Raw genomic sequence first — 27762 nt, forward strand, 5'->3', positions numbered from 1 at the left:
GTTTCCCCTGAGACCCACCAGCACCCTGAGTCTCATCGCTGGCAGGCAGGGACTGGGGGGTCCCCACAAGGATGGGTGCACACCAGGGGCTCCCTGGGCTGCACACCTCGTTAGGGGTATGGGATGAGGGTCTTCGGGCTGCAGGGTAGGGGTACAGGGACATTGGGAGGGGTCCCAGGGAAGCAGGGTGGGGGTATGGGGACAGTGGGGGCCTGGGATGCCGGACAGGGATACGGGGACAGTGGGAGCTGTCGGGGCGCAGGATGGCGGTACCGGGACAGAGGCGGGATGGGTCGCTCGGTGCCGGCGGGGCGGGGCGCGGTGACGTCGCGCGGTGCCGCCCCCGGCCCGGGGCGCTCGGTGCGGGCGGGGCCGGGCGGAGCGGGCCGGGAGCGGCGCCGCGGGTGCGCGCAGGGGCGAGGGGCGGCCCGGCCGTGCGCGGCTCCGGCCCCGGGCGGGGGCGGGCAGAGCCCTGCGCCGCGCCGAGCATGCGAGAGCCGCCGGGGCGGGCGGCAGCGGCGCAGCCAGCCGGGGCCGCGGCCGGGGCGGCGGAGCCATGCTGCTGGCCTCGGCCGTGGTGGTGTGGGAATGGCTGAACGAGCACGGGCGCTGGCGGCCCTACAGCCCGGCCGTCAGCCACCACATCGAGGCGGTGGCCCGCGCCGGGCCGCGGGCGGGCGGCAGCGTGGTGCTGGGCCAGGCCGACAGCCGCCTGGCGCCCTACATCATCGACCTGCAGTCCATGCACCAGTTCCGCCAGGACACCGGTGAGTCGGCCCCGCGGCCCGGCCGTGCTGGGCGCTCCCGCCCGCAGCGGCACCGCGCGGCGGCACGGCCGGGCGGGAGGGGGGTCCCGGTGTCCCCCGCTCCGGGGCCGTGCGAGGCTGCACCGAGCGGCGCTGCCGGGCCCCGCCGTGCCCGATCCCGCACCGCCCTGCCGCGATGCCAGCTCGCCCCGTGTCCTCCCACCTGATCCCCAGGTCCTCGCCCTGCCCTCGCTGCCCAGTCCTGCCCACGCATCCCTGGTCCCCCCCCGGGGTCGTGCTGCCCGCCCTCCTGGCTACTGCAATGCCCCGGGCCCTGTTGCACCCACCCCATCCTTCTCCCTTCAGGAGAGCCCGTCTGCTGCACACCCTTCCCAGGGCCGTGCCCGGCTCCCTCTGTGCTGGATCTGAGCCGCCATCGACCTAGAGCTGAATGGCACTTGGGTGACGGATCCTGCCCTGGGGGATGGCAGCCCCTGGGGGAGGGCAGGAACACAAGCAGGTGGAGGGATGCTCAGGGAGGGCACGGGCAGGTAGGGTGGGTCCCCAGCGTGATGGGGCTGTCTGTCCACCACCTCCTGGGGTTGCCTGGGATGTGGGGCACAAGCACCCATGGCACGGCATTAGCGTGGGCGGTTGTGACCCCCAACACCCCCGTGATGGCCAGTGTACTTTGTCCCTGGGGTGCAGCAGAGTGCCAGACACCCTCCTTTGTCCCTCTTTCCCCAGCAACCCTGGGGGCTGGCGGTGACCCTCCCCTGTCCGTGGGTGTGGGGACAAGGGACCTCTGCGAGCAGGGTGGCTGGGGGCCAGCTTCTGAGAGCTATTGTTGCCCAGGGTGGAGGACTGAAAGGGAGATTGTTCTGTCTCTCCCTGGGTTGCTGGGGATGTTGGTATTTTGGGTCATTAAACAGCTCTGATTTGGGGGGGTCGCGACCCTGGCAGGCCCTGAATAGCTATTGTTCCCTTTCTTCCCCTGTTGAATGGGAGGCCGGCTGGCGGCGAGGGGCTGGGGGAACACACAGCATTCCCACACTGCTGCCTGGGGACCGCCAGATGCCGCATGCTGCCGCCAGATTAGGATAAATCACTGCCCCGCTCCCCTCGCCTTTTCTGCCCTGGGTGCCCCTTGGCAGGACAGGGCAGGTGGCTTGGCTTGGCTTGGCTTGGCTCAGGTGTACCTGCACCCCATGCCCCTTCAGCAGGGTGCTGATAAACACCTTTTCCTTCTTATCCCACTCGTGTCCCTGCGGGACCTGCGGTGGCGGCTGTTCTCCGCCGAGAGGTGGGGCTGAGAAGGGACTGAAATTCTTGGAGGCTTTGCAGGACACGTGGTGAAAAGCCGAAGCAGCAGACTTGTTACTGCTTCTCTTTGAGTGCTTTCTTGTTCCTCACGCTGGGCTGAGCCATGGGGATCTGCAGAAGGACCTGGAGGCAGTGGTGCTTGTCCCACCTGTTACCGGACACCTCTGGGCATTAGTGACACACTCAGGATGGGACCCCAGTACCATGCACACCCAGTCCTGCCCTGCTGTGAGACATCCCAAAGAGGAAGCCTTTCTCCTCATTGTAGGAGTTCCCAAATTTTGTGTCCATGCTTTGAATGCATCCTCGTTGATTAGGAGTGGTGGGAAAGGAAACGACTAGCCAAAATAAGGATGCAAGGCACAAAGCCTTGGTGCTTTGTGCTCTCATCCCACTCTTAATGTTTGCTGATGGGGCAGTGGGAGCTGGGCACAGGGCCCCGCTCAAACTCCTTAGCTTGGCCTCACAGGGATTTTCCCTGTGAGGAAAATCAGTTGCCACAGTTGGGGTTTTCATCGCGGGCCGGTTTGGCAGCTGCAGATGGTGGGGCTGGCACGAGCCCCGCTCCCCTACATGTGTGAGGCCCTGTGTGTGTCACTGCTTGGGGCTCGGAGCTGCCCCTCGAATCTTTTATTCATGTGTTCCAGCCTAGAGCTGGGAAGGAGACAGGCGCTGCAGGACTCGGGTGCCCTAATGCCTGGTTTCATCAGGCTCCCGCGGGAGGTCTCTGGGAGCAGGCTGGAGCAGCCAGGCTTGTGGTTCTGTGTTTCCCCATCAGGGCTGAGTGACTCCATGCTTGGCCTGTGGGCCAGTGGGAGTGAAATCTGTCCTTCCCTTCAGCCCAGTTGCACTGGGGGTGCACCCCCAGGCTGTGGGGCTCCCTGCCCTCTGGGGAAACTGAGGCACACCGGTCCCCTGGCAGGGTGGGGACAGCAGCAGAGCCGGAAAGCCGTGCTGTCCCCGTGTTGAATGGCTCCGGTGGGACAGGTCTAGGTGGTTTCACTGCCTGCTCACGGGTGGGTGCTGGCAGCAGGGTCTGATGGCATCTGTTGCCCTCCCTCAGGCACCATCCGGCCTGTCCGGCGTAGCTACTACGACCCGTCCTCGGCGCCAGGCAAGGGAGTCGTCTGGGAGTGGGAGAATGACAGCGGGACGTGGACGCCCTACGACATGGACGTGGGCATCACCATCCAGCGTGCCTACGAGAAGCAGCACCCCTGGGTGGACCTGAGCGCCATCGGCTTCTGCTACGTCATCGACTTCGCCACCATGGGCCAGATCAACCGGCAGACCCAGCGCAAGCGCCGCGTCCGCCGCCGCCTCGACATGGTCTACCCGCTGGTGTCGGGCACCCTGCCCAAGTCGCAGTCGTGGCCGGCCAGCCCCGGGGCGGCGGCGGCCCCGCCGGTGCCCGCCTGCACGTGTCCCCAGTGCCTCCTGGTCATGAGCGTCAAAGCCGCCGCCGGCCCCGGCACCTCCACCCTGCAGCCCCACAAAGCCGCCCCCGCGCCGCCGGCCGCCCCCAAGCCCCCGCTGCCCGCGGCAGGGCCGAAGGCGCCGGACGGCGTGGCCGCGGTGCGCGGCTCGCTGAAGCCGCTGGCGGCGCAGGGGGGCCGGCGGCAGGCGGCCAGCACGCCCGCCCTGAGCTCGGCCGGCGCCTCTGGCAGCCCCCCTGGCGTGGGCAGCGGCAAAGGCTCCCGGCCCAGCCTTGGCACCCTGAACCGCAGCCACCTGCAGCGCCTGGCCATCGCCCAGTCCCGCGTGCTCATCGCCTCTGGGTGAGTCCCACAGGGTGCCTGGCTGGAGAAAGGGACAGCACAGACTTTTACCCCTCCCCAGGGCACTGCAGGGGTCTGTCACCCCTGAGCATGGTGGGAGACACCTCAGTGGTCCCCAGCCTCCCGTGGAGAGAAGTGGGTTCTGCTGGGCCCCTCGCCTTCCTCACAGGTGCCTGGGGACCGGAGCAGCGATGGGGTGGCTCCTGCATCTCAATGAAGAGGCTGAGGCTGCTCTTTCTCTTGGAGTCAGGGGTTGGGTGGGGGACTGCGAAAGGCCCAAAGAAAAGCCATTCAGGCCCCATGAGAAGGGGTCCCTCCAGACCCCCACCCTCTGGAGACATTTTTTTGTGGTGGGGTGGACATTTAATGGGCCTGTTTCTCCCCTTTGTCTGCCTCTGCCGTCAGCCTTCTGTCACAGCCTGGCCCCTTTCCTCTCCCTCTCCATCCTCCCCCTTCCCTCTGCTCCCGACCTGCTGGGAAACTTTCCCATGGAAGAGAGCCCCAAGGGGAGGGGGGAAAGAGCTGTGGCAGTGACGTGGCTGCAGGAGAAAAGAGGAAAAGAAACAACAGACTGGCCCGGGGAGCTGTGACAAAAAGGGGCCATGAATGGAGATGCAGTCAGGGATTCTAAAGCGCCAGAGAAAAGGCGGTGGTGGGGCAGGGAGGGGCACGTTGCCCCATCGGGGGATTCTCTTTTTCCAGCCAGGGCCTGTGCAGTTGCTCAGGCAACTGTTGTGTAGCCCCTGGGCCCTGTGGGGATGTGGGTGCCTCTTGCCTGTCCTGATGTGGTCTCTGCTGGCTCCCCTCAGGGTCCCCACTGTCCCTGTGAAGAACCTCACTGGCTCCAGCCCTGTCAACCCAGCACTGGCAGGTGAGGATGGGGCTGCAGCGGGTGCTGGTTGCCCCAGACTGGGGGGACAAACAGCCCCAGTGGGGCAGGTTTTGGGGAGCATCTGGGTTTCAGGGTGTTGCTGGTTTTCCTCAGTGCCATTTGTTACCTCCTTGCACAGGGATCACGGGGATCCTCATGAGCGCAGCTGGGCTGCCCGTGTGCCTGACCCGGCCCCCCAAGTTGGTGCTGCACCCCCCACCCGTCAGCAAGAGTGAGATCCAGTCCATCCCCGGCATCTCCCACTCCTGCCGCAAGACCACCAAGAAACAGGCCAAGAAGGGTAAGAGACACTGTCCCTCCTGCCCTTTCTGGTTCCCCTGTGTGCCCCGTCCCTTCTGCTGCCCCTGGCAGTGGGTTTCTCCCATCCTTTCTCGCTCTCCCACAGGTAAAACCCCAGAGGAGGTGCTGAAGAAATACCTGCAGAAGGTGCGGCATCCGCCAGATGAGGTATGAGCAGCAGGGCTGTGCCAGGGTGTTCCAGGGGGCTTTGCCCTGGGATGAGGGGCTGGGGACACACACAATGCCACGTGCAGGGATATCCCACCGCCCTGTATGGCTCTGCCCTGTCCCCAGGGAGGGGCTGCGTGCTGCGTGCACGGCCCCTGCAGGGTGACAGCCCGGCCCAGGGGTGGGTGCCAGTCCCTGGGTGAGAGCAGGGCAGCCCATCAGCACCCATCCCTCTGATCTCTGGCCTCCCCTCTGGCACAGGACTGCACCATCTGCATGGAGCGTCTCTCTGCCCCCTCTGGCTACAAGGGGCCCCAGCCGGCCGTCAAGCCTGACCTCGTGGGGAAGCTGGTCAAGTGCAGCCACGTGTTCCACCTCCACTGCCTGGTGGCCATGTACAACAACGGCAACAAGGTGAGAGCCTGTGGCCCCGGGGACCCCCAGCTCAGCCACCTCTGCTGAGCTCCACAAGCTCTCCATGGGACAGAGCTCCAGCCTGGCTGCCCCAGAGGACTCCTGAGCTCCCACCCTGACTCAGAGTTTAATTTTTATCAGCAGCAAGCACTTGGGGACTGCTAAATCAGAACTCAGGGTATTGTGTGGGTGTGTTTCCCTCCACTATGCCTGGATTTTTGTGCTTGTTTTCCTTGCCAGGGTGGACTTTGATCCCTGCATGTTTGAGCAGAGTTGCCTGGAATTTGGTGCCATGCAGTGCTTCTCCAGCCACGGGAGGGTTTTTGCAAATACCCCTCGTGCTTGACATTCCCTGGAAAAAACATTGTTTGGGGATTTTCAATATTTATTATATTTCCCTCTTTGAAAAAACAAAGCAAAACAAACCACCAATTCAGAGCTAGGGAAAGCAATGAGGACTGGAGAACTGATGGGGAAGAGAAATGCAGACCTCAGGTTTTTGGTTGAAGTTGGGTAGAGAATTCTTACTTCCCTATCCCAAGTTCCTGACAGTTTTTGAAATTAGGTTTTTCCTGATTAAAGTGATGTTCAGTGCTGCTCAGGGACTCAGTGCCTGGCGTGGCTCGGTGCTGCAGAGACTGGTTTCACTGTGTCCCCCTTCTTCCACTCTCAGGATGGGAGTCTGCAGTGTCCCACCTGCAAAACCATCTATGGGGTGAAGACAGGGACGCAGCCTCCCGGGAAGATGGAATATCACATCATCCCCCACGCGCTGCCTGGCCATGCTGACTGCAAAACCATCCGCATCATCTACAACATCCCCCCGGGGGTGCAGGTGGGTCTGGGGGGGCCACCTGGGCTGGTTGGCAGCCCTTGTCACAGCTGTATCACCCCCAGGTCCCATTGCAGCTCGTGCCTTGACTCAGGAGCTGCTTGTCCATAGGGATGTTGTGGGAAGTCTGGGGTGTATCTGCATGAAAATGCTGTCCCTGTCTGCTTGGTGGCAGGGGGATGGTGGCCATTAGTGCCCACCAAGGCTTGGGGAGTTGCCCTGTGCCTAGAGATTTTTTTTTGAGCTCCAGAAGGGTTTTCTTTTCCCCTCCACATTGCAGGGACCAGAGCATCCAAACCCTGGGAAGAGCTTCACAGCCCGTGGCTTCCCACGGCACTGCTACCTGCCAGACAGCGAGAAGGGCAGGAAGGTGAGCTGGCCGAGGCGTGCCAGGGTGGGAAGAGCAAACATGCCTTAAGCAGGGGAATGTGGGTGGAGGTTTTCTCCACAGCCCATCCAGCAGGCTCTGCAGGCATCCCATGACCTTCTCCTGCAGGCTCAGCAGCCCGGTCCCTCTGTTCTGGCTGGGCCAGGAGGCTGTGCTGGGGTGCTCCAGAAGGCCTTGCCTGCGGGCTGCCCACATTGCCGTGCTTGCTTTGCTGCCTGCCCCATTCCCGGCCTCCACAGGTACTGAAGCTGCTGCTGGTGGCCTGGGACCGGCGCCTGATCTTCGCCATCGGGACCTCCAGCACCACGGGCGAGTCGGACACAGTGATCTGGAATGAGATCCACCACAAGACAGAGTTCGGCTCCAACCTCACTGGCCACGGCTACCCCGACATCAACTACCTGGACAATGTCCTGGCTGAGCTGGCAGCCCAGGGCATCACGGAGGAGAGCCTGGCGCAGGAGAAGGACTGAGACCGTGGCGAGGAGGCAAGGAAAGGGTTGCCTGTGCCGGCACCCACCAGGATAAAGCTGCTGGAGATACCTGCCTGGGGGCTTTCAGGGCACACCTGGAGCCCCCTGCTCCCAGTGGCAGCCACGCAGTGTCCCAGGCTGGCTGGGAACGTGGGAGAAGGTCCTTTTGGCCATCCCCTTCACTCCTGCAGGGCAGGAACATCCTCACACACAGCTGTGAGGCTTCAGGCTGGCTTGGCCACCCCTCTGGATGGTGTCCTGTCCTCGCTGCCACTGTGCTGAGGGCTTGGGGGGTGCCAGACTCTCTTCTCTCCTCATCTGTGCCAGTCCCAGCCTGACCCAACACCCCTGCCACCTACCTGGGGCTGGGATCTGGCTTGGGGTGGGAGCTGGGGCCATGGGAGTCCCCCTTGCTCTGCCTCATCCCTCTGATGTTTGTGTGTTTGTTTGTTCTGTCCGGTACCTCCCCACTGGTCTCCTGTGTCTGTGGAGGTTGGGGGGCCCTGGGGTGCCTCAGCTCCCCCCAGCTCTGTCCCCTGCTCCTCTTGGCTGTGTCTGAGCTGTGCCCTGCAGGGTCCCCGTGTCTGGGTTGCCCCTGCCTCTGCATGCCAGGGAGGGGCTGGTGGGTGGTAGGAAGTGTGTGGGGGGCAGTGACATCCCACCCCCCTGGAGTGGGTTCCTTGAACTGTTCGTATGGGGGCGTCCCCACGTTGGAATTTCTATATACCTCGTGTTTTGGGGTTTTGTCGTATATATGTACATATAGGGGGGGGCATTTGGGGAGGCAACCTGGGAGAACGTGGTGCTGCAGCCGAGCTGGGGCTGGGCACAGTGGTGCTTGGGGTTGGGACAGGGGCTGTGGGGCCCCCCACCCCGACAGGGCTCTGCCCCATGGGAGGGCTGTCACTTGTGGGTCCCCATGGGGCCAGGTGCAGGTGGGGTAAGAAGTGTCCCCCTTCCTGCCCCCGGAGAGGCCTTGGGAAGGAGAGGAGGGGAAGGTGGTTGGTGAGGGGTTGGCATGGGCTGGGCCAGGAGGGTGGTGTGGGTAGGAGAGTGTGGGTGATGGGGATGGGGGAAGTGTGTTCCAAGGCTCTGGGGGTCCCTGTCAGCCCCCTGGGGTGACTGGGCCTTGGAGAGCCCTGGGCTGGTGGAAGGTGTCCCTGCCCAGGGCAGGGGTTAGGAATGAGAGAGTCTGTGGGGTCCCTTCCATCCCAAACCAGGGGTTTGTGGCGCCTCTCGGAGCCACCTGTGCCAGGTGCTGGGGGTTCCCTGGCCTCTGTGCTGGTGGGAGGGGGATCCATCCTGCTGTGCATCGTTCTGTTGTTGTTGCTGTTTTTCCTCTCCGTGGCCTGGAGGGTCCGTCACCCCCGCGGCCACCCCGCGGAGGGGCTGGGGGTCAATAAAGCGGATAGCAGGGGACTCTGGCGGTCCCTGCATGGCCTGGCCTCTCCGTTGTCTTCTGTCAGTCATCTGTGTGGCCAGGTGAGCCAGGGGCACTGTGGGCAGGGCCAGGCACCCTGAGTCCCCGTGATGTCCCTTTGCACTGATCTGTGCCCAGCCGCCCTCAGCGTGGGTGTTATCTTCTACCTCAAGGGAGAAACCCTCTTTCCCCAGGCACACGCCCCTGTTTGGGTGGCTCTCAGCGGTGTGATTTCTCCACTGCACACCCTGGGTTTTCCCCAGTGCAGACAAAGCCTGTCTGGAGCTATGCAAAACCTTCTGGGTGAGAGGGGGGAGGGTCCTCCATCTCTGTGGTGCCAGCCCGATGGCTCTTACTGTAAGTCTTTCCACAACGTGACTTTTTTTCCTTTTTTTAATGCTCTGTTGACTACACGATGAGTTGCTGGCTGAAATAAAACTGCTCCGTGCCTCTCTGCATGCGTGTGTATATCTATCCCGATAGATATACATGGAGACAGGGGTTGAAGCTTGCAGCATGCAGGATTTGGGAGATGTCCCTCCCCGGGGCCCCTCTGCTCCCTCCTTTTCCTGTGGGTTTGGGGATTTGGGGCACAAGGGGAGGGGGCACTCAGGGCACCGTCCCCTCCAGCTCCTGCTGGTACCCCTCGCCCACGCTCAGCACCGTGCTGTGCTCGGGGCTGGCGGGGGCCGGGCTGTCCCCTGTGCCCAGCTCGCGGTACCCCTTGGCCCTGTAGCGCCGGTGGCCGTACCAGGCTGTCCCCAGGCCGGTGGCCAGCCCAGCCAGCACGGCCACGGTGACTCCAGCCACCTCTCCCCCTGACAGCCCCCGGCCCCCGACCATTTCGGCCACGTGCTGGACCTCCTCCGGCCGTGCCAGCCGCCACACGTGGCTCTGGCCGTCCCTCACCCAGGTGCTGTCCCCGTCCCGCACCAGCAGCGTGTCCACGGCCGGCAGGTTGGCGGGGGGCCGGGTGAAGGGGGGCAGGCGGGCGGGCGGCAGCGAGCCCCCGGTGAGGAGCCCGGCCTGGACGCAGAACTGCACCTGGCAGCTGTCGCTGATGAGTGCCAGGTGCTGGCTGAAGCCCGGGGGACAGCCCTTGGCGTGGGGGTCCTCAGCCGTGCCCCGGTGCTGCCCAGCCAGGGGGTTCCCTGCCTGGCAGCTGAAGAAGCCCCCGAAGGGCACCGCGTACTCAGCCCCCTCCTCGTAATCCTGGCTCACGCACACTCTGAGCTCGCCGAAGAGCTTCAGTGGGAAGTACCCCGAGGGACAGGACTGGGCTCCGGTGATGGGGTTGGTGCCGTGGGTGCTGAACAGCCCCCCAAAGAGGTATCCCGAGTTTGGAGCCACCGGCCCGCTTGCGGCGCACCAGTAGGCACTGAACTGCACGCGGGAGAGCCAGAAAACGTCCTGGCACTTGCGGTGGCAGAAGATGCCCAGGGTGCACTTGTTGTGGCACTCCAGGTGGCTGTGACCCTCCTCCCGCTCCTGCACACCCAGCAGCACCGGGGTGTAGGTGGCGGGGCAGGAGAAGGCCCCGGTGAGGGGGTTCCTCTGCTCCAGCCGTGCGCACAGTGCGCCGGTGTCGGGACCGCCCAGGCCGACGCACTCCTGGAAGACTCCCCCGAAGGTGAAGTTGGCCATGGTGCCCTCGCAGGAGCCGTCATCAGTGTTGGCGTGGAAGTTGAAGTTGGGTGAGGAGGCGTCGGTGCAGCCCGGGGCGGTGTTGAAGGTGTAGTAGCGGCGGATGGCGAGCTCCACGCACCGGGCCACCCTCCGCACCGTGGGCACCGGCAGCTCCGGCACCGTGCTCGGCTTGATGAAGAAATACAGGGGCAGCCCCGAGCGGTCCAGGGCCACCAGCTGGTTTTGAATCCTCTCCTGCCATGTCTTCAGGGTGATGCCTGGGTAAAAAGGGGTCCCACCGATGCTCTCCACCCTGGAGTTGGTGCGGTTGTCCAGGTACTGCTTGGTGAAGCCCGAGCCGACATCCAGGGATTCCTTGGTTCCCGCATTGACGATGCTGTGGAAGGCCACGCCGGCCGAGGCGGTGACAGTGTTCCGTGTGGCCCAGCTGTCCTTCAGGAAGGTAGCCTTGATCTGGTCCTCCTGCACCAAGGTGGCTCCCGCATCCACGGAGGTGATGGTGTGGGTGCCGTAGTTGAGCACCAGCACCTCGGCCAGAAAATCGGCCATCTGGGTCTGGTTGTTCTCCAGGTGGCTGGCGATGGTCAGCAGCTGCTGCTTGAAGGCCTTGTCCAGGGCCACCTCGGGGTTGATCTTGGCAGTGTAAACCAGGTTCCTGACTTGCACCCGGGTGGTGACAGACTTGTCTCTCACCTGGTGGGTCTTGGTGCGGTGGAAGTCGCTGGAGAATTTGCCATTGATGGCGGAGAAGAGGGACAGCTCCAGGTTGATGGAGGCAGAGGTGATGCTCTGGTAATCCTTCCAGGACTCGATGATCTCGGAGTTGATGTCCAGGTTGGTCTGCTTGCGGGGGATAGTGAAGATCTCGTCTGGGATGACGTAAAATCCATCTTCTGTGGTCTTGCACTGTGAGTAGCCCAGGTTGATGACCCTGCCCATATCCAAATTCCTGAGGTTATCCCAGCCGCCCCCCGGCAGAACTTCCAGACGTGAGAGCTTCAAGGTCTTGCTGCACGCCCCAAACCCTGAAGAGGATGAAAGTTCCTGGGACTGCTCAGCCCCTGTCACCCATGCCAGCAGTGCCCAGGTGAGCAAGGCCCCCCAGAGCCCCCAGCCCATGGCTGAGCTGGTGCTGGGCCCTCAGCAGTCGGAACGGAGGGACCGGAGCTGGGAAAATGAGCTGGCCGAGGGAATTGACAAAAGGGAAAGGAGAAGTGAGAAGTGAGGCATGTGAGAAATGACAGAATGGAAACTGAGACCAGAGGGTGGGGAGCAGGAAGGTGTCTGTCCCTCCCTCTGCCCCACCAGGGGCTCTCTGCAGCCTCCTCTGCCCCACTCCTGTCCTTCCCCCCAGGGTCTGCAGTGTCACCAGCCGGGGACAACACCTCCTGCTTGGGAATGCTGAGCCCCAGGTGCTGAGGATACTGATCCAGCTCCACCCAGCTGGTGCCTGGCTGGGCTTCGGATTCAGTAGCATAGGGCAGGTGCTGCAAATTTTGGGGAATAAACAGTTAAGGAAGTTTCTGCTGTGAAAATGGTGACTCTTTCCATATAGACAGATTCGCTTCCCCTGGTTTTGCTCCTGAGTTCCTCTTTGCAGGAGACTTCTGCCTGGGAGGAGGCTGAAGTGACAGCTGTGAAGGAGGCATAGGGACCATAGGTGCCTTTTTTGGGCAGGATAATGCCAGGACTGGGGGGTGAAAGGATAACAGGAACACCACTGGGGCTGTTCTTTCTGGCTCCAGCCCCTGGAGTAGCTGGAAAACCCTTGTGCAGGGATTTTCATCTGCACTAGGATGTGCAGGCTATGTCATCACTTCACCTAAAACCTACCCCTGTGCCATGGAGGAAGTGGAACGTAAGTTTTTTCCCCCAGCACTTTGAGGTGGAGCTCTGAATTAACCTATTCCTGCCTTGCTTCCGATGGTGAGATTCCCGTCAGTGCCATGGCATCTCTCCTGGGCAGTGCAGCTGGCCAGAGGTCCCTTCTAACAGTGTGACAGCAAAAACCCCACAGCTGAGGGTAACCAGGGGTTTTGGGGATGGAGAATTTAATGGCATCAGCTGGCAGCTGGGCCAGTTCAATTGATGCAAAAGGAAATCCAGGACTTCTCCAGAGGGACTGTTTTTCCTGGGTATGCATAAACAGAGACCTTTTTACCATCAAGTGAGTGAGGTCTGGGGCTGTGTTTCCAGTTTACTCTTAAATTTCCAGGCTTTCTTTCAGCTCCCCTGGCCGGGCCAGATGTGCAACAGCAGCGCAAGGGCCGGAGCTGCCGGGTGCCTCTGGGAGCACAGATTCCTTCATGGCCCAGCCGTGTATGGGAAGGCCTGGGGAAGGGACCAGACATCTCCTGGAACTGAGGAGTCCTCTGCCTGCAGTGGAGTGGGAACATGGTGGAGACTGAGGGGAAAGATGAGACACCATCCTTGGGGACACTTCCTGTGCCATGGGGCAGCTGCTGTGGGGACTCCAACACTTTGTGGAGCTGCCCTGCCCTCGATTTTTTCCGGTTTTTTGGGGATATGCCCACATGCTTCTTATGGAAGCACTGAACTGCTGGCGAGGGCACTTGGACTCATTTTGTGCCTTCTCTGGGGGTGAGGAAAAAGAGAGGTGAGTCTGTGAGATGATGGTGTCATTTGGGGCACCCCAATGTCTGTGGTGGGGGAGCCGGTGAGTGGGGAATGAGGGGGGAACTGGTGGGATCCCCCCCAAAAAAGGGAGGTTATAGCCTCAAAATGCCTGAAAATTCATGTGTTAAACAGTAGAAAGTGTAAAGACTCTCATTTTTTATATATACAAAACCCGCTATTTATTTCAAGATAAATTTGCTGTGTTATAGACAGGACTTCAGACTGTAAGGAATTCTGAATATGGATCCATAGGGCTTGAAAATAAAAATACAACGTTTTATGTATGTAAACGAAACAATAAAGGGCTTGAAGAGGTAAGACAGGATTATCAGTACGAAGGACCTAGAAACAGCTCTGTGTACGCGCAGTTCTTTCTCCCTGCCCGCGCTGGAGCACCCGAAATGCGGAGCTGGGACTCACCGAGATGGGCATTTGGGGGCACCCCTGAGACCGCTGCGCATGCGCGGTGGCCGCTACACCCGCAGTGCTGCCGCCTTGTGGGCACAGCCGGTACTGCAGCACCGAGCGCTCCGAGCGCTTCCCGCGGCTCCGCCGGCACCGGGACCGGGACATGGAGCTGGGCCGGGACCGGGACATAGAGCTAGGCCGGGACAACGACGGGGACTGGCCGTGCGAGGCCGCGGGGCCCTCGGCCGGGGCCGCTCCCGGCAGGAATCGCGGCCGCTGTGCGGGGAGCGCAGGCGCGGAGCCGGGGGCGGCAGTGGCGGAGCCCGGGGAGCAGCGGGGCCGGGCCGGGGGCACCGGGGGCGGCGGCGCCGGGCTCGGAGGTGAGCGGGGAACGGGGACAGCCCCGAGCGGGCCGCGGGAACGGGCCGGAGCGACCGGGGGAAATGGGGGGAGTCGGTGTCCCGGGGAGTGGATCCGAGTTGCAGGGGAGGGCTCGGTGTGCCGGCGGAGGGAAAGCTGGTTAAGGGATAAAGATGCAGAGGAACAAGTGTTGTAAACGCCCCTGGCTCTCTGACAGAGCAAACCTTCCAGTAATCCCAGTTCATCTCTCTGAGAGACTCTGGGATCATAAGGTCTTCCGGGAAAGCAAAACAAGCACAGAAATGAGGAAATAGGATTCCGAATAATAGTGATTTGATGGGTGTAGGAATGATTCTTGTATGTTTGACGCTCCCCTTTTAACTCCTGTAACAATTTTTAAATTATTCTTTTAACAAATGGTATAAATTTGTGAGGAAATGGAGCAAAATAAATGCATGGAGAGATCATGAAATCCCCAAATGGTATGAGTGGGAAGGGACCTTAAGGATCATTTCATTCCATCCCCTGCCATTCCATCCACAGCCCAGGCTGCTCCAAGCCCCATCCAGCCTGGCCTTGGACACTTCCAGGCATGGAGCAGCCACGATTTCTCGGGGTTTATGGGCACAGGAGGAAATTTCCAGCAGGAGCTGAGGAGTTTCCTCTGCTCTGTCCAGCCCCAGCAGGGCTGTGGGAGGCAGAGGATGTGGGAACAGGAGCTTTGCCCACTGCCTCGGGGGAGTCTCTGCTGTCCCAGCCCAGCAGAGCAAACGTTTGTGGTTTAACATCCCATTAAAAGGAGCTGCCAAGCCAGGAACGGGAACGGGCCGCGGAGCAGGGATGGCACCAGGCAGGGGGTGACATCCAGAGGGTGCCACCAGCCCATCCCTGCTGCCCAGGCTGGGGATGAGCAGGCTGGTGCCTGTCCCTGTGCTTGCTCTGCAGGATGAGGAAGGCAACCCTGCCGAGGAGGAAGATGAGGAGGTGTGGGAGGATGGAGACAGCGGCCGCCAAAGGCTGGGGAAGGCACAAGTCCAGGTAGGAGATGCTGCCTTCCAAGGAGAGGGACTTGTCTGTCCCGTTGGAATTTGGGGTGAGAGGCCAATGGAACAAAGGGTTTGATTCTATTTTCTTACTCAGGTTCTCATGTGCCTTAGGAGGTATTTGTGGAAAGGTCATTTGTGGAAAGGTCATTTTAGTGAGTTTGCACTGGATTTGAAGGAATGTGACCCCTGGGGCAGAAATCCCTGCACTGCTTCTGTGTCCCCCCCTGCCTTGGCTTATCTGAACAGTCCATGGGCTGGGATTCCTTGTTTCCTCCTTCTCCAGGTTCTGGATGAAGTCCTTCCTTTCCCAAGGGCGAGAAAGCCAGCAGGATGTGAATCAGAGGTGGTGCTTTAGGGAAACCCCTCCAGCCTGGGAAGGAGCTTTTGGCTCTGGACACATTCCCAGTCCCCAGGAGCAGCAGGACCTGTGCTGTTCCCAGCAGGTGAGGCAGAAGTGCCTTTCCTTCCTTCCTTCCTCCCTTCCCTGCTGCACTTTGGCTTTTTGAGGGGTCTCAGGGGGTCTGAGGGAGAAGTCCTTTGTCACTCCAGGGCAGAATTAGCCCTGGTCCCACTAAAAGCAGGAGGAATCATTTTATCCCTGGTTTTGGATACACATTTTGTGTTTTCTCTCTGTTGCTGACACCGTGTGGTGAAGCAGCAACTCCCAACCTTTTCAGTGCTGCTCCCAGCTTTGTTCATAGCTGGTAAACAAGAAACAGTAATTTGCTGCCTGGTGGTAATTGGATTAAGGACAAGGCCTCCCTCTTTGTTTAATATTCCTGAGAAAAGCTGCCAAGGAATAAAACGAGAGCTTCCCCCAGTGAAATCCTGCCCAGTTCCATGCTGGGTTTGCACACACACAAGGCTCAATCCCTGCTGGAATGCCTGTCACAGCCCCCAGATCAATGTGCAGTTTAAGGTCTCACAGCCTGACCAGGACAATCTCTTGCCTCTGGACATGGAAAATCAGTTTTTCATTGTTACAGCACCAGCTCAAGGTAATTATGAGGTGGTGTAATGGTTTTTAAGTTGTGCCCATGGAGGAAATTCACTGCAGCAGCCAACACTGCTGTGCCTTCATGAGCAACCCTCTGGGTTTGGGATCTTGAATTGTGGGTATGAAATCTCCTCACAGAATCCTCTGAGGCTGAAACAAAGACAAGGAATCTCTCTTTTCTGAGATGGAAAGAGCCAGAGGAAGTTGTTGAGGGAAAGGAAAATTAAAGATGGTAAGTGCTAAAACCTTTGTTCTTCCCTTCTCCTGAGCTCTGTACTTGGGAATGGGTCAGTTCTGGAAGTTTCCTGGAGACACTGGAGAATGATCCCTGGTCTGCTGAAAAGTGGGAAAATCTCACTGGCAATTGCAGCCCCTGAGGGAGGGAAAAAGGAGCAGGAGCTCAGTCTGTGAGTGTGTGAGAAATAGGGGAGGCAAAATATATGGATCATCCTTTGCCTCAGGGCATCAGGAAAAGCCCTTGAGCGAAAAACTGCAGTGCTGTTCCACAGGAGCCCCTGCACAGGCCCTGGGAACTGGGCTCATCCCAGCTTCCCTTCCAGAACAAGAGGAACACCCCACAGTGCTGTTTGAGACATTCCTGACTGGAATTGGGGCCCACTGGGCACTTCCTTTTTTTCCTGTAGGATGTGGGCCGTGACATGAATTGGCTCTAACAGGGCCCAAGATCCTTGTGGGGTCTGTGGCAGGGACAACTCCCAGAACCGGACAGGGAAGGGAACCTTCACCCACACTCCCAAAAAGCTGAGAGGGAAAAACACCTGCCTGCAGCTGCCTGCAGCTCCTGGACCTCTGGGGTTTCTGGCACACTCAGGGACATGGGATAATGCCAGAATTATTCAAACCCTGGGAATAATGGAATTAATACCACCCCTTGAGCCTGTTCCAGGCAGGCTCCTGCCCATCGCTCACTGGTTGCAGATGGCTGTGGAAGTGATGGAGGCATCCAGGGAATGCTGATTGTTTTTCCCTCGCTTTGGCAATCTGGTCAGTAAAAATACTAATTGAGCTCTTCCAGCAGGGAAACATTTAAGCAAGAGGTGCTGAAAAGAATTGGAGTTTCTGATTTTAAGTCTCCAACTTAAAATAGTCTTTGGATTGTCACCGGTCCAACTTCCATGGACTGGTCATTGTGGCCAGGAGTGTCCAGTCCTGCTGGAAATGCACTGGACCAGGATGTCATTTTCACTTTATATGGGTAAAGACCCTCTGGCTGACCCCCAGTGACCGAAAGCACCAGACTGGGTTTCCAGGGCACTAATTCCAGGTGTTCTGGTTTTGGGAATAGCACAGGAGCCTTTCCCTTGCCCAGAGGAGCATCCAGTGCCTCCCATAGTCCACAAATCCCCAGGATGGACCACAGAGAAAATAACAGGAATATGGAAATCCCCCACAGAGGGAGTTTGTGGTGCTCTGGATTACATTTTGGATTTATAATGTTAAAGGGGGACTGTGGAATGCCTTTTCTCCTTTTTATTGTCACTGTTATCACTGCTCTTGTTGCTATCACTGTTATGTGCTGTCATCAGTATTAAATTATTATATTTGTCTTGGTTTCCATTATTAAGCTGTTCTGATCTCACCCCCGAGCTGGATTTTTGTTTCTGGTTTCTTCCCCATCCCACGGGGGGTGAGGGAGCTGCTGCTGGTGCCCAGCTGGGTCTGCCCATGGCCTGGAGCACTCCTGGAGTCTCCAAATCTGATGGACTGGAGCAGTTTTGGGGCTCACAAAGAGACACCCAGTGCTGCATTCTGGGGGCTCAAAACTGGTCTCATTTGGCCAAGTACAGAAATAGACACTTAAGTCCTGGTTTGGGGGGCTTGAAACCAGCGTGCCTCAGATAGCATTTGGGATCTCAGAGAGACCAAGTTCCACGTTTTAGAGGCTTGAAGCAGAGACCATGTCCTGCGTTTAGGAGGTCTTGAAACTGGGGTCAGTCAGCCAGAGTTTGCGCTTCACCAAGAAAGATTTAAGTGCTGCATTTTGCGGGGCTTGACTGCAAGGCCAAAGGCCGTGTTTTGGTGCTGCAGGCGGCTCTTTCAGCCGGGGCGAGTCCGTGTCTCTGAGCTCCGAGCCGTGCCTTAGGCACAGCCCAAAGCCGCGCTCCCCCGGCCGCAGCGAGAGCTCCGCAGCAGCGACTGAGCGCCGCGGGCGGGGCTGGCGGCGGAGCCCCAGGGCCGCGCTTGGGGCTCGGCGCGGGCAGCCGGGAGGGGCTCAGGGCTCCGAGCGGAGCCGGCCCGGCGCGTCGGGCTGAGCACGGGATCCCGGCGGCTGCCCGGGCCTGGCCCAGCCCCGGCGGGTCCCGGCCCCGCGCCGGCCGCGGGCGGAGCAGGAGCGGCAGCGCCGGGCTCGGCCCCAGCGCCCGGCCCGGAGCGGCTCCTGCCGGTCCCGGTCCCGGTCTCGGTGCCGGCTCCAAGCCCAACTCAGTGCTGCAGGGCCGGGCCCCGCAGCCCGCCCGGCGGGGGAGAGGCGGCACCGCCCGGGACCCCAAGAGACAGCGGCAGGACCCGGAGCCGAGGCCCCGGTCCCGGTGCCGCTCGCAGCCCCGGCCCGGCCCGGGTGAGAGGGGCGGGGCCGGGAGCGATGGTCCCGTCGCCATCCCGGGCAGGGCGGGGCCCCGGGGCCGGGCGGTCCCGGGCTCTGGGGCGGTCCCGGGCTCTGGGGCGGTCCCGGGGCTCTGGGGCGGTCCCGGGGCTCTGGGGCGGTCCCGGGCTCTGGGGCGGTCCCGGGCTCTGGGGCGGTCCCGGGGCTCTGGGGCGGTCCCGGGGCTCAGGGGCGGTCCCGGGGCGGTCCCGGGCTCTGGGGCGGTCCCGGGGCTCTGGGGCGGTCCCGGGGCGGGGCCGGGCCTGGCTCAGGTGCGCGGGGTCCCAGCGCGGCTGCGCGGGGCGGGGCCGAGGTGATTTAATGCCCAGAAATCGCCGCTGACGCCATTTGCTCCCTCAGAGCTCGGGGTGGCTGCTGCTTGGCCGCGCTCTCCCGGCGGGGCTCAGGCGATGCCTCCTCTACCGCTCTTTCTTCCCCCTCTTTCTCCTGCCCTTATCCTCCTCCTTCTTCCCCGCTTTATCCCCTCTTTTCTGCCCCTCCAGCTTCTTTTTCTCTCCCCCCATCCCCCCTCTCCCTCCCAGCCCCCCGCGTCCTCTCCCCTCTCCTCAGCCTCCCCTGCCCACTCTTCCTGTTCCCCTGTACATCCCCTCCTCCTTTCGGCCCTCTCCCTACCCTCTCCCCAGCCCGACTCCCCTCTCTTCCCCCTCTATCCCGCCTCTGTCCATCCCTCTCCCCACTCGGCCTTTCCCTTTCCCCCTCCTTCTCCCCAACCCCCCCAAACCCCTCTCCGTACCTCACCTCATCCCTCCCTGACCCCTCCTCTATCCCCTTCTCCCTCTTTCCCCCGCAGCCGCGGGGCTCGGGGCGCCGGAGAATAAAGCCCAGAGGGCCGGAGCCCGGCGCCCCCCGCTGTCCCTGGAGCCCATACGGGGCCGGGCGGGTCCCCCAGTGCGGTTGTCAAGGGCCGCCCGACGCCGCCGGGGCTTCGGCTTTGCCCACATCGCAGTGGGGGCTCCCCGGCGGCGTCGGGGCTGGGGGTCAGGGAGGGCTCCTTCTCAGGAAGGGAGTCCTGGGGGAGGGTGAAGGGAGGGCCCCCTCCTCAGGAGGGGGTCCCGGGGTGGGATGGGCCCCCTCTGGAAGAGGGGGTCCTGGGCTGGGGGCTCTAGGGAGGGCCCCCTCCTGAGGAGGGGGTCCCGGGGTGAGGGGGGGGCTGGGGGTGAGGGCCCCCTCCGGAGGAGGGGGTCCCGGGGGGGGTCGGGGTGGGCCCCCTCCGGAGGAGGGGGTCCGGGGGAGGGGGGCGGGGCGGAGGGGGGACTCCCCCCTCCAGTCCCGCCCCCTGCCCCGGATCCCCTCCTCCGGACGGGGCTCAGCCCGGCCCCTTCCCCGGGACCCCCTCCTCCGGACCGGGGCCCGGGGGAGGGAGGGGGGGACGGGTGGGTGGGGGGGGAAGCAGAGGGGGTCACGTCACTGCAGCGTGAGCACACACAGAGATCACCCGACAAACAAACGGCCCCTCCCCGTCTGGCCCCCACCCCACCCGCTCCCCTCCCTCCCCCGGGCCCCGGTCCGGAGGAGGGGGTCCCGGGGAGGGGGCCGGGATGAGCCCCGTCCGGAGGAGGGAATCCGGGGCAGGGGGCGGGACTGGAGGGGGGAGTGCCCCCCTCAGCCCCACCCCCTCCCCCGGACCCCCTCCTCCGGAGGGGGCCCACCCCGACCCCCTCCCCGGGACCCCCTCCTCCGGAGGGGGCCCTCCCCCCCTAACCCACCCCCCACCCCAGGACCCCCTCCTGAGGAGGGGGCCCTCCCTGACCCCCCAGCCCCGGCCCCCCCCGGGAACCCCCAGTGTGATGTAGGGAAAGCCGGAGCCCCGGCGGTGTCGGGCGGTGTGTTTGACCGGTGTGGGGGGACCCGCCGAGCGGGCCCGGCCCCGTGTGGGTGCTCCAGGGACAGCGGGGGGCACCGGGCTCCGGCCCTCTGGGCTTTATTCTCCGGCGCCCCGAGCCCCGCGGCTGCGGGGGAAAGAGGGAGGGGGGGACAGAGGACGGGAATAGGGGAACAGCGGGGGCGGTCAGGGTGGGCCAAGGAAGGAGGGCAGGTGGGGGGGGTCGGGGTGAGCGGGGGAGCAGGGAGGGGGACAGGGGCAGGTGGGGTGAGGGGGGCAGGACGGGTGGAGGATGAGGATGGAGCACAGCTGGGAGGGTCAAGGTGCAGAGGAGGAAAGAAGGGGAAAAGGGGAAGGTAGAAGGGAAAGAACGGTGAAGGAAGGAGGGGAAGGATTCAGGGCAGGTGAGGAGGAATTCGGGGGAAGGGGAGCAGGGTGAAGAGACAGGTGGGAGCCGGGATGGGGGGGAAGGAAGCGTGGAGGAAGGAGGGGGGAAGGTGGAGGGGTAGCGGAGGGTTGGGGTGTGTAGGGGGATGGGGGGGGTAGGGGGAGTCCGGCCGGGGGGGAGGGAGGGGAGGGCTAGGGGGGAGAGGGTGTAGGGGGTGGGGAAGGGGTGGAAGGAAGGGAGAGAGAGATATAGAGAAAAAGAGATAAAGAGAAGCAGAAAGGAAAATAAATACAGAGATAGAAAGATATGGAGCCCGGTGCGGCCGCAACCTTCCGCCCTGAGCGCCGAGGGGGCAAATGGCTCCTGAGGCCATTCCCGGGGCTTAAATCCCCTCGGCCCCGCCCCGCGCAGCCGCTCTGGGGCCCGCGCACCTGAGCCGGGCCCGCCCCTCACACCTGAGCCGGCCCCGCCCCGCCCGCGCCCGTAAATCCCGGCGGATCCGCGCCCGCTCCGCTTTGAGCGGTGGATGCTCATCCCGGGACGCGGCGGGACCTCGGAGCGCTGTGCGGAGCCCCGGACCGAGGGCTGCTCCCGGTGCTGCGCGGAGCTCGAGGCGCTGAGGTGGGGCCGGGACCCGGCCCAGGGAATTCGGGTCCTGCCGGTGTTTGCTGGGGGTGCCGGGCTGAGCCGCATCCCCGTCGACGGGCGGGCTGCGGGCCGTGGGGCCGCGGAACCGACGCGGGATTGGGGCTGGAATAGGGACTCGGCTCACTGCAGGCGGGAAGAGCCGCTCCGGGACGGGCGCGGACCGAGCCCGGCGCTGCCGCTCCCGCTTGGACTGCGGCCGGTGCGGGGCTGCGGTCCCGCTGGGGCTCCGGGCAGGTCCCGCTGCGGCCGCGGGGAGCCGCGGCTGTGCCGGTGCCGGGCCCGGCAGGAGAGCGGCGCTTTCCCGGAGCAGGCGCTGGATCGCGGCTGGAGGCGGGCGGGGCGCGGGGACCGCCCGTGCCGGCCCCGGGACCCCTCAGAGGCCGCCGCTCCCTCAGCGCCGCCCCCTGGCGGACACGGAGCGGGGCTGCGAGTGCGGCGGCCCCCGGTGCGCGCTCCCGGAGCCCCCGGTGCGCGCTCCCGCCCGCGGCCCCGCGGAACGAGCGGGGCTGCATCGCCGCGGGCCGGAGGAGCCCCTCTGGGCCGGGCGCTGGGGCCGAGCCCGGCGCTGCCGCTCCTGCTCCGGCTGTGCCCGGTGCGGGTCGGGGCCCCGCCGGGGCTCGGTTCTGCTCGAGCCGCTCATCCGACACCTGCCAGGTGAGACCTGATGCTCTCCTTCCTCCCCCCACTTTCCCTGTGGCTCGCACTCTCTACTGCATTAAATCTCTGTGTTTAAAAAGCCAGTGAAAACTGTTTAGTCTTTATTTCCAGGTCATCAGATATCCTGAGTGGGAAGGAACACACAAGGAGCACCAAGTTGAACCCTTATGTGAATGGTTCATCTGGGGACTGAACCCACAGCCTGGGCATTTTCAGCACCCTGCTCCAACCAAGCCAGTGTCAGGTCATGGCAATGTCCTGCCTGGGATGGGAATGCCAAGTCCCAGCAAGAGAATTCCTATGCCAGTGTACCTCCTTCTTTTATGCTGATGCTGCTTTCCACACCAGCCCCTGGAGTGTCCACAGGGCAGAGCTCCATGGCCAGCATCTGACTGTGGAACAACACAGGTGAACAGTTGTGTGACAGCACAAAACTCTTCCAATAACCCTGATTTCCTGCCCTTTCCAGCATTTCCCTGATGGCTGCAAAGGTGCTTGTGCCATGTCCCTTTCCAGGGAGAAACGAGCAAGACAAGTCCTGAGGGTTCCCTTGGTCCGTGGCCAAAGTTCTTCTGGAGAGTGTCGGGCTGGTCCCGCCTGCAGAGGGGCGTTTCCTGCAGGTGAGTGCTCACAGCCCAAAGTCACGGTGGGGGCTGAGGCCGGGGCTGTTCTCAGGCCCAGAGCTGCACGGAGCCCTCGGGGACTCCTGCTCCCTGCCAGGAATGTTCCTCGGTGTTCCCTCCGTGTGTCCCAGCTGGCCGGGAGCGCGGGGCGGGAGGAGGCCGAGCCCCAGGAAGGGAAGCAGCCCCTCCTGTCCTTGGTGCCTGCAGGGGAGGAGCTGTGCCTCAGTGTCCTGCCCGTGGCAGGCAGCGTGCCAAGCACATCCCGGGGATGGGCACTGGGATGCCCGGGCAGCGCCGGGATGGGCACGGATAAAGGGCTGCCCACGGCTCCTCGGCCAGGGGCTGCTCTGAACAGGCACCTGGAGATGCTGCAGCCCGGACAGAGCCCACTGACATCCCAAAAATAGCCCAAGAACAGCTGGCATTGCCTGGGAATGTCGGCACGTTGGGTTTGCAGAGGAGCTCAGACAGCAATTCCTGGTGCCCAGCTCCTGGAGTTCCCACACACCCACCAGGTATGTCCCAGCCACCCCAATCCCTTCCCTTCCAGCCTGGGGACAGCCTCCAGCAGCAGCGTTAAAGCCAAGGGAATTTCCCTCACAGAAATTCAATCCCAAGCAATGCCCTCGGAGATGCTGTAAAATAAAAGGTTAGAGTTGGATGAAGTGTTGTTTGGATGAAGTTTGGAGTTTTTCAGGGAGCCAGCTGGAACTGCAGAACTGAGGGGAAGCTTTCACAGGGGGGTCACAGTGCAGGTGCCCTGGAGGCAGGGATGTGCATCCCTTTCCTCAGGGAAAAGAACTCCCAGAGGCCACTCCCGAGGTTCTGGAATGAGCTCGGCTTCTGCAGGGAGAGATGTCCTCCCCTGGGCACAGGGGCTGCCTCAGCACGGCCGGGAGCGCGTCCGGCCACCGCCTTCTGCTGCTTTCAAACATCACCTGGAGCCCGAGCTCAGTGGGGTGGAACCCACTGAGTTCCAGGGAACTCTGTCAGCTGCCCCCAGGGACATGGGTAGAATGAACATTTTCAAGTAAAAATTAGGTTATTGGTAGTAGGCAGATGGAAAACTTTGAGAGGAAACATTTGGCTGGGGGGTGAGGGTTATAAATAGCCAATTCTATGAAACAGAAACCTGTCCTTGTCCAGAGCTTCCTTGGAACCTCTGCTGGTTCCTGACACAGCTGGTATTAGATAGGCAGCTCTGCATGGGAATATCCACACTCCATGAGGCAATGTGAGGTTATTCCAGTAGGAATTCAGCAGGGAATGTGGGGCTATCAGTACAATTCCTCTAAACAGCAAAGCAGATTCTGAACCCCAAATGTGGGCACCACACAGGGAACAATCTTTGTGCTGCCCTGCCAGCCAAAGCCCTGGGCTGGGAAATTTCAGCAGCCAAAGTTTTTTTTTACAAGAAAGCATTCTTTCTCTACTCTGGAGATTACCACAAAAATTCTCCCTACCTGTATTACTCCATTTCCACTTCAATATTACCTCAGTTTACCCCATGAAGTGCATCCTCTGTTGTTGGAGAAGTGCCGCTAGAGACAAGACTCATGATATCATGATCATCAAGTCTCAGTTTATTGCAACAAATTACAAAGTTTATATATACTCGTTAATTAGCTCATGCATATTGCAAAAGCCAAGCTCATGATTGGTTGCTGTGTGATTTGCACAACTGTCTTGTTCGGTTGCTCTTGCTGTTCTTGTGGTTGATACTTTTTGGTTCTTCTCTATCTATTTCTACATACCAAGCAGTTTCAGCATCCTGATTCTTGCAGACTCTGATTTCTACATATCCTGATTTCTACACCCAGGGTCATGCTGACCGTTGCAGCAGTCACGTAGCCCCTCATACTTTGACCAATTTTACAGTTTCATGTCCCTTGCTGTTTAACCATTCTTCTGCCAAGCTCTCTACACTCTGTGCTACAACAGATCATCTCAGATTTTACCCCTGAAATCTTCCCTACCTCTCCACCACTGAGTACCTAATTTTTACCTCAAAATATTCATTTTCTACCATGGAGATTCCCTTAAGTTTTATCTCTAGATTTACCCATCTGTCCACAGCAATTCCCTCAGTTTACCTCAGGATGTTCCTGCTCTCTCCTAGAGATAATCTCACATTTTACCCCCCAATTTTCCCTACCTGCCCAGTACCGATTGCCTCCTTTTCACCTCAAAATATCCATGGTTTCCTCTACAGATTAACTCAGATTTTATTACCAAAATGTCCATTTTGTCCCCTCTTTGCCAACTAGATTTTAAAAGCAAAACCACACAGGTTATTTCTCTTATCCCCAAAATGTTAATTCTGTCCCCTACAAATTATGTCAGATTTTTTCCCAAAACCACTTCTTGTTCCTACATAATTACCTCAGGGTTTGCCCCCCAAATTCTGCCTAATGTTGACTACTGATCACCTCATTTCTACCTCAATGTATTCATTCTCTGCCCTACAGATCTTCACAAGTTTCACCCCCCAAATGTCCTTGCCTACCCCCAGTGATTGCCTCAGTTTGTCAGTGTTCACACTCTCCCTTGAGATTACCTCAAGTTTTACCCCCAAAATCTTCCTTAATTGTCCACAATTTATTGCCTTGCTTTTACCCAAAAATATTATTTCTCAACCTTTAGATTATTTCAGGTTTTGCCCCCCAAAATTCCCCTACCTGTCCACTACTGATTCCTTCATTTTCCCTTTAGTTTAAGTAAACTATTATTTACTTTCTACTATTGAGCTTTTGTCAAGATTTACCCCCAAAATTTTCCATGTGTACCTAATTTTTACTTCAAAATGTTCACTCTACAGATTATTCCATATAATTTTTACCCAAAAATTTCCCCATCTGCCCACAACTGATTCCTTCATGTTCTCTCAGTATCTTCATGCTCTCCTCTAGAGATTAGCTCAGATTTAGCCTCAGATTTTTCCTACATGCTCAGTGCTCATCACCTCATTTTTCTCTCAAAGTGATAATTCTCTACTCTTGAGATTTTGTCCAGTTTTGCCTCCAAAATTTTCCTTGTCTACTACTGAGTACCTCAATTTTACTCCAATATATTCATTCTGTCTGCTACAGATTACATTGAGTTTTACCCCCAACATTTTCCTTCCTGTACAATATTGATTACCTCTTTTCTACTCCACAAATCTGTATTCTCTCCCCTAAACATCACCTCAGCTTTTCCCTCAAGTGTGTCACCTTGCTCCCCTTGATATCCCCTCATGTTTTCCTACACAAACAGTTCTTGTGTCCCCTCTCAACTGCCCCAGGTTTTCAGCTACAAATGTCACCTCTGTCCCCTCTGAGTTATCCCAGGTTTTCCCAGTTAGGAGCTGCAAGGAATTCAGGCAGGGCAAATGATAGCAGGGAACAGCTGTAAATTCAAGGGCAGAAAGAAAAGATCTGCCAGCAAAGGGGGAAGGTTTCAGAAAACATTTGTGCAACGAATAATTAATAATTATTAATTCCCCAGTGACAAGAACATGAACTCACAACCATTAAGGCCTGGCAGTCCCCTGCAGTGAGAGCTCAGCACACATCCAGAGGCAATTCCAGCATCTGAAAGGAAGAAAGGAAGAAGAAAAAGGTGATTTCTTCTCTTTCAAAGTTATTTCAAGTTCCCAGACCCAAACCAACCTTTACCCTTGATTTTGGCTGGGTGAATCCTGAGCAGTGGGCACAGGTCCTGTCATTCCTGCTGATGGGGGTGATCCTTTCTGGGGAAATCAGCTGATTTCCAAAGTTCACTGCCTGCCCCATGCCTGATCTGCACAGGAGAAAACCTCTTCCATGAAGGGATTTTGCTCCATCCAATCCCATCTGCCCAGGCTGCTCCATGTGGATGTTGCCAGGCTGGGGCAGCACAGGCAGATGCAGCTCTCAGCTCTCTCTGCTCCAAACACAGCTCTGGGCTCCTTTGCAAACTCCTCTGCTCTGAGGTTTTCTCCAGGAGAACTCAAGGAATGGCTCATGGCAGGGTGGAGATTAAGTTATCACAGAGGGCAGTAAAGGATAAATATTCCTGTAAGAGCCTTTGGATCTGCTGGGCTGAATTGGGAAGGGGACATTCATTCCCTGCAGTGCAAATGCACAACAACCTCCAACAAAAGCAAATCCTGACAGGTGGGGTCTGAAAGCACCACTTGGACAAACCTCATTGTCATTCTTCCTTTCAGGCACCTTTGCAATCAAACTCTGAAGCTGACAAGCCCAAAGGCTCTGGAGTCTGTCTGCTCTGGAACAAAAGGATACTCCCAGGGATGAGGCACATTCCCAGCAAACGCTCCCAACACGGCACAGGGGCACCACTGGAGCTCGTGTTGGGGCTGGGAAGGGCTGCCAGGAGGACACAGCCCCCAGCTGGGGTGGCAGTGGCAGTGACAGCAGCAAATTCCCACAGCCTGATGGCACAGCAGAGGGACAAAGGCCAGCAATGGCCACGGGAGCTGCAGGTTTCATTCTGCTCCCTGTGCTGCCACATCCCGGCAGGAAATCTCCAGGGGGGACAGAAACTCCCTGGGTGCACAAAGTGCAGCATCTGTGCCCCTGATCCTGCTGAAACTCAGCGTGTGGGGCCAACCCCCCAAGGTAAACACTGCCCTGCCTGCATCAGCCTCAGCCACTGCCCCAGTTCTCAGCTCCCACTGCTCTGGGGCTGCCCCACATTCCTGACCAGGAGCCAAAGGTCCCTTTGGACAGGGCTCTCTCTGTGTCTCAGGCCTTGGAGACTGCAGGGACCAGGGCAAGGACAGCCTGAAACCAGGGCAGATCCCTCTGGGGACAAGTGGGGACTCACCCCACACCACGGGCAGGACCAGGGGCCCTCCAGTGCAGGCCAGAGCCCGTTGGGTTTGGCTGCTCAAACACCAAAGCTTTGGGCAGAGATGGGATGAGTTAAGTGGTTTTTCCTGTCCTAAAAGAGAGGAGAAAATGGAAATTAGGTCCACTCTGGAAGTCAAAGGCTCCTGGCTTTCCTATTTCTGTTCTGATTGCCCACTATGGGGTTCTAGCCATAAAAAATGAGAGGTGACACCAAATTAAAGTGCCTCTTTTCAACATTTTATTCCTTATTATTTTCATACATAAAAAGGATGCCAATTTTTTCTTATTGCATTCTTTGCCTAATTTTAACAGAACTATTTTCACTCCAGGCCCCACTTGTGAGCTCCCGAATCCTTTG

General features: G+C 59.9%; 2 protein-coding genes and 3 long non-coding RNA genes across 11 annotated transcripts; 3 read left to right on the forward strand and 2 right to left on the reverse strand.

The window, feature by feature from the left end:
- The first annotated feature begins 471 nt into the window (after positions 1 to 471).
- On the forward strand, positions 472 to 9171 carry DTX4 (deltex E3 ubiquitin ligase 4). 3 transcript variants are annotated; one of them, XM_053980832.1, is made up of 9 exons: positions 472 to 767; positions 3133 to 3847; positions 4657 to 4718; positions 4858 to 5019; positions 5125 to 5186; positions 5448 to 5600; positions 6274 to 6435; positions 6713 to 6802; positions 7060 to 9171. In XM_053980832.1, exons 1-9 carry the CDS (start codon positions 557 to 559, stop codon positions 7291 to 7293), a joined length of 1851 nt encoding a protein of 616 aa, XP_053836807.1. In that variant the 5' UTR covers positions 472 to 556; the 3' UTR covers positions 7294 to 9171. The 3 variants fall into 3 exon arrangements, with proteins under 3 accessions (XP_053836807.1, XP_053836806.1, XP_053836808.1); XM_053980831.1 differs by having other exon boundaries at positions 4858 to 5186; XM_053980833.1 differs by lacking the exon at positions 472 to 767 and adding an exon at positions 1224 to 1297 and having other exon boundaries at positions 4858 to 5186.
- A 33-nt stretch (positions 9172 to 9204) lies between these two features.
- Positions 9205 to 11543, reverse strand: MPEG1 (macrophage expressed 1). Its single transcript, XM_053980830.1, has one exon. It carries the CDS (start codon positions 11477 to 11479, stop codon positions 9323 to 9325), a length of 2157 nt encoding a protein of 718 aa, XP_053836805.1. The 5' UTR covers positions 11480 to 11543; the 3' UTR covers positions 9205 to 9322.
- A 2006-nt stretch (positions 11544 to 13549) lies between these two features.
- LOC128809529 (uncharacterized) lies at positions 13550 to 17389 on the forward strand. Of its 2 annotated transcripts, XR_008437752.1 has the most exons (3): positions 13550 to 13785; positions 14711 to 14803; positions 15095 to 17389. It is a non-coding gene; the product is annotated as an uncharacterized LOC128809529 (long non-coding RNA). The 2 variants fall into 2 exon arrangements; XR_008437751.1 differs by having other exon boundaries at positions 14711 to 17389.
- A 4876-nt stretch (positions 17390 to 22265) lies between these two features.
- Positions 22266 to 26832, forward strand: LOC128809100 (uncharacterized). Of its 3 annotated transcripts, none has more exons than XR_008437607.1 (5): positions 22266 to 22354; positions 22463 to 22566; positions 22909 to 23084; positions 26056 to 26169; positions 26759 to 26832. It is a non-coding gene; the product is annotated as an uncharacterized LOC128809100 (long non-coding RNA). The 3 variants fall into 3 exon arrangements; XR_008437609.1 differs by lacking the exon at positions 22909 to 23084 and adding an exon at positions 23120 to 23218; XR_008437608.1 differs by lacking the exon at positions 22909 to 23084.
- On the reverse strand, positions 22556 to 27418 carry LOC128809099 (uncharacterized). 2 transcript variants are annotated; one of them, XR_008437606.1, is made up of 3 exons: positions 27379 to 27418; positions 26076 to 26141; positions 22556 to 22770 (listed from the first exon to the last, which is right to left on the reverse strand). It is a non-coding gene; the product is annotated as an uncharacterized LOC128809099 (long non-coding RNA). The 2 variants fall into 2 exon arrangements; XR_008437605.1 differs by lacking the exon at positions 27379 to 27418 and adding an exon at positions 26226 to 26768.
- Between the last annotated feature and the right edge of the window lie 344 nt (positions 27419 to 27762).

This window comes from Vidua macroura, chromosome 6, assembly GCF_024509145.1.
Source record: "Vidua macroura isolate BioBank_ID:100142 chromosome 6, ASM2450914v1, whole genome shotgun sequence".
NCBI classification, from domain to species: Eukaryota; Metazoa; Chordata; class Aves; order Passeriformes; family Viduidae; genus Vidua; species Vidua macroura.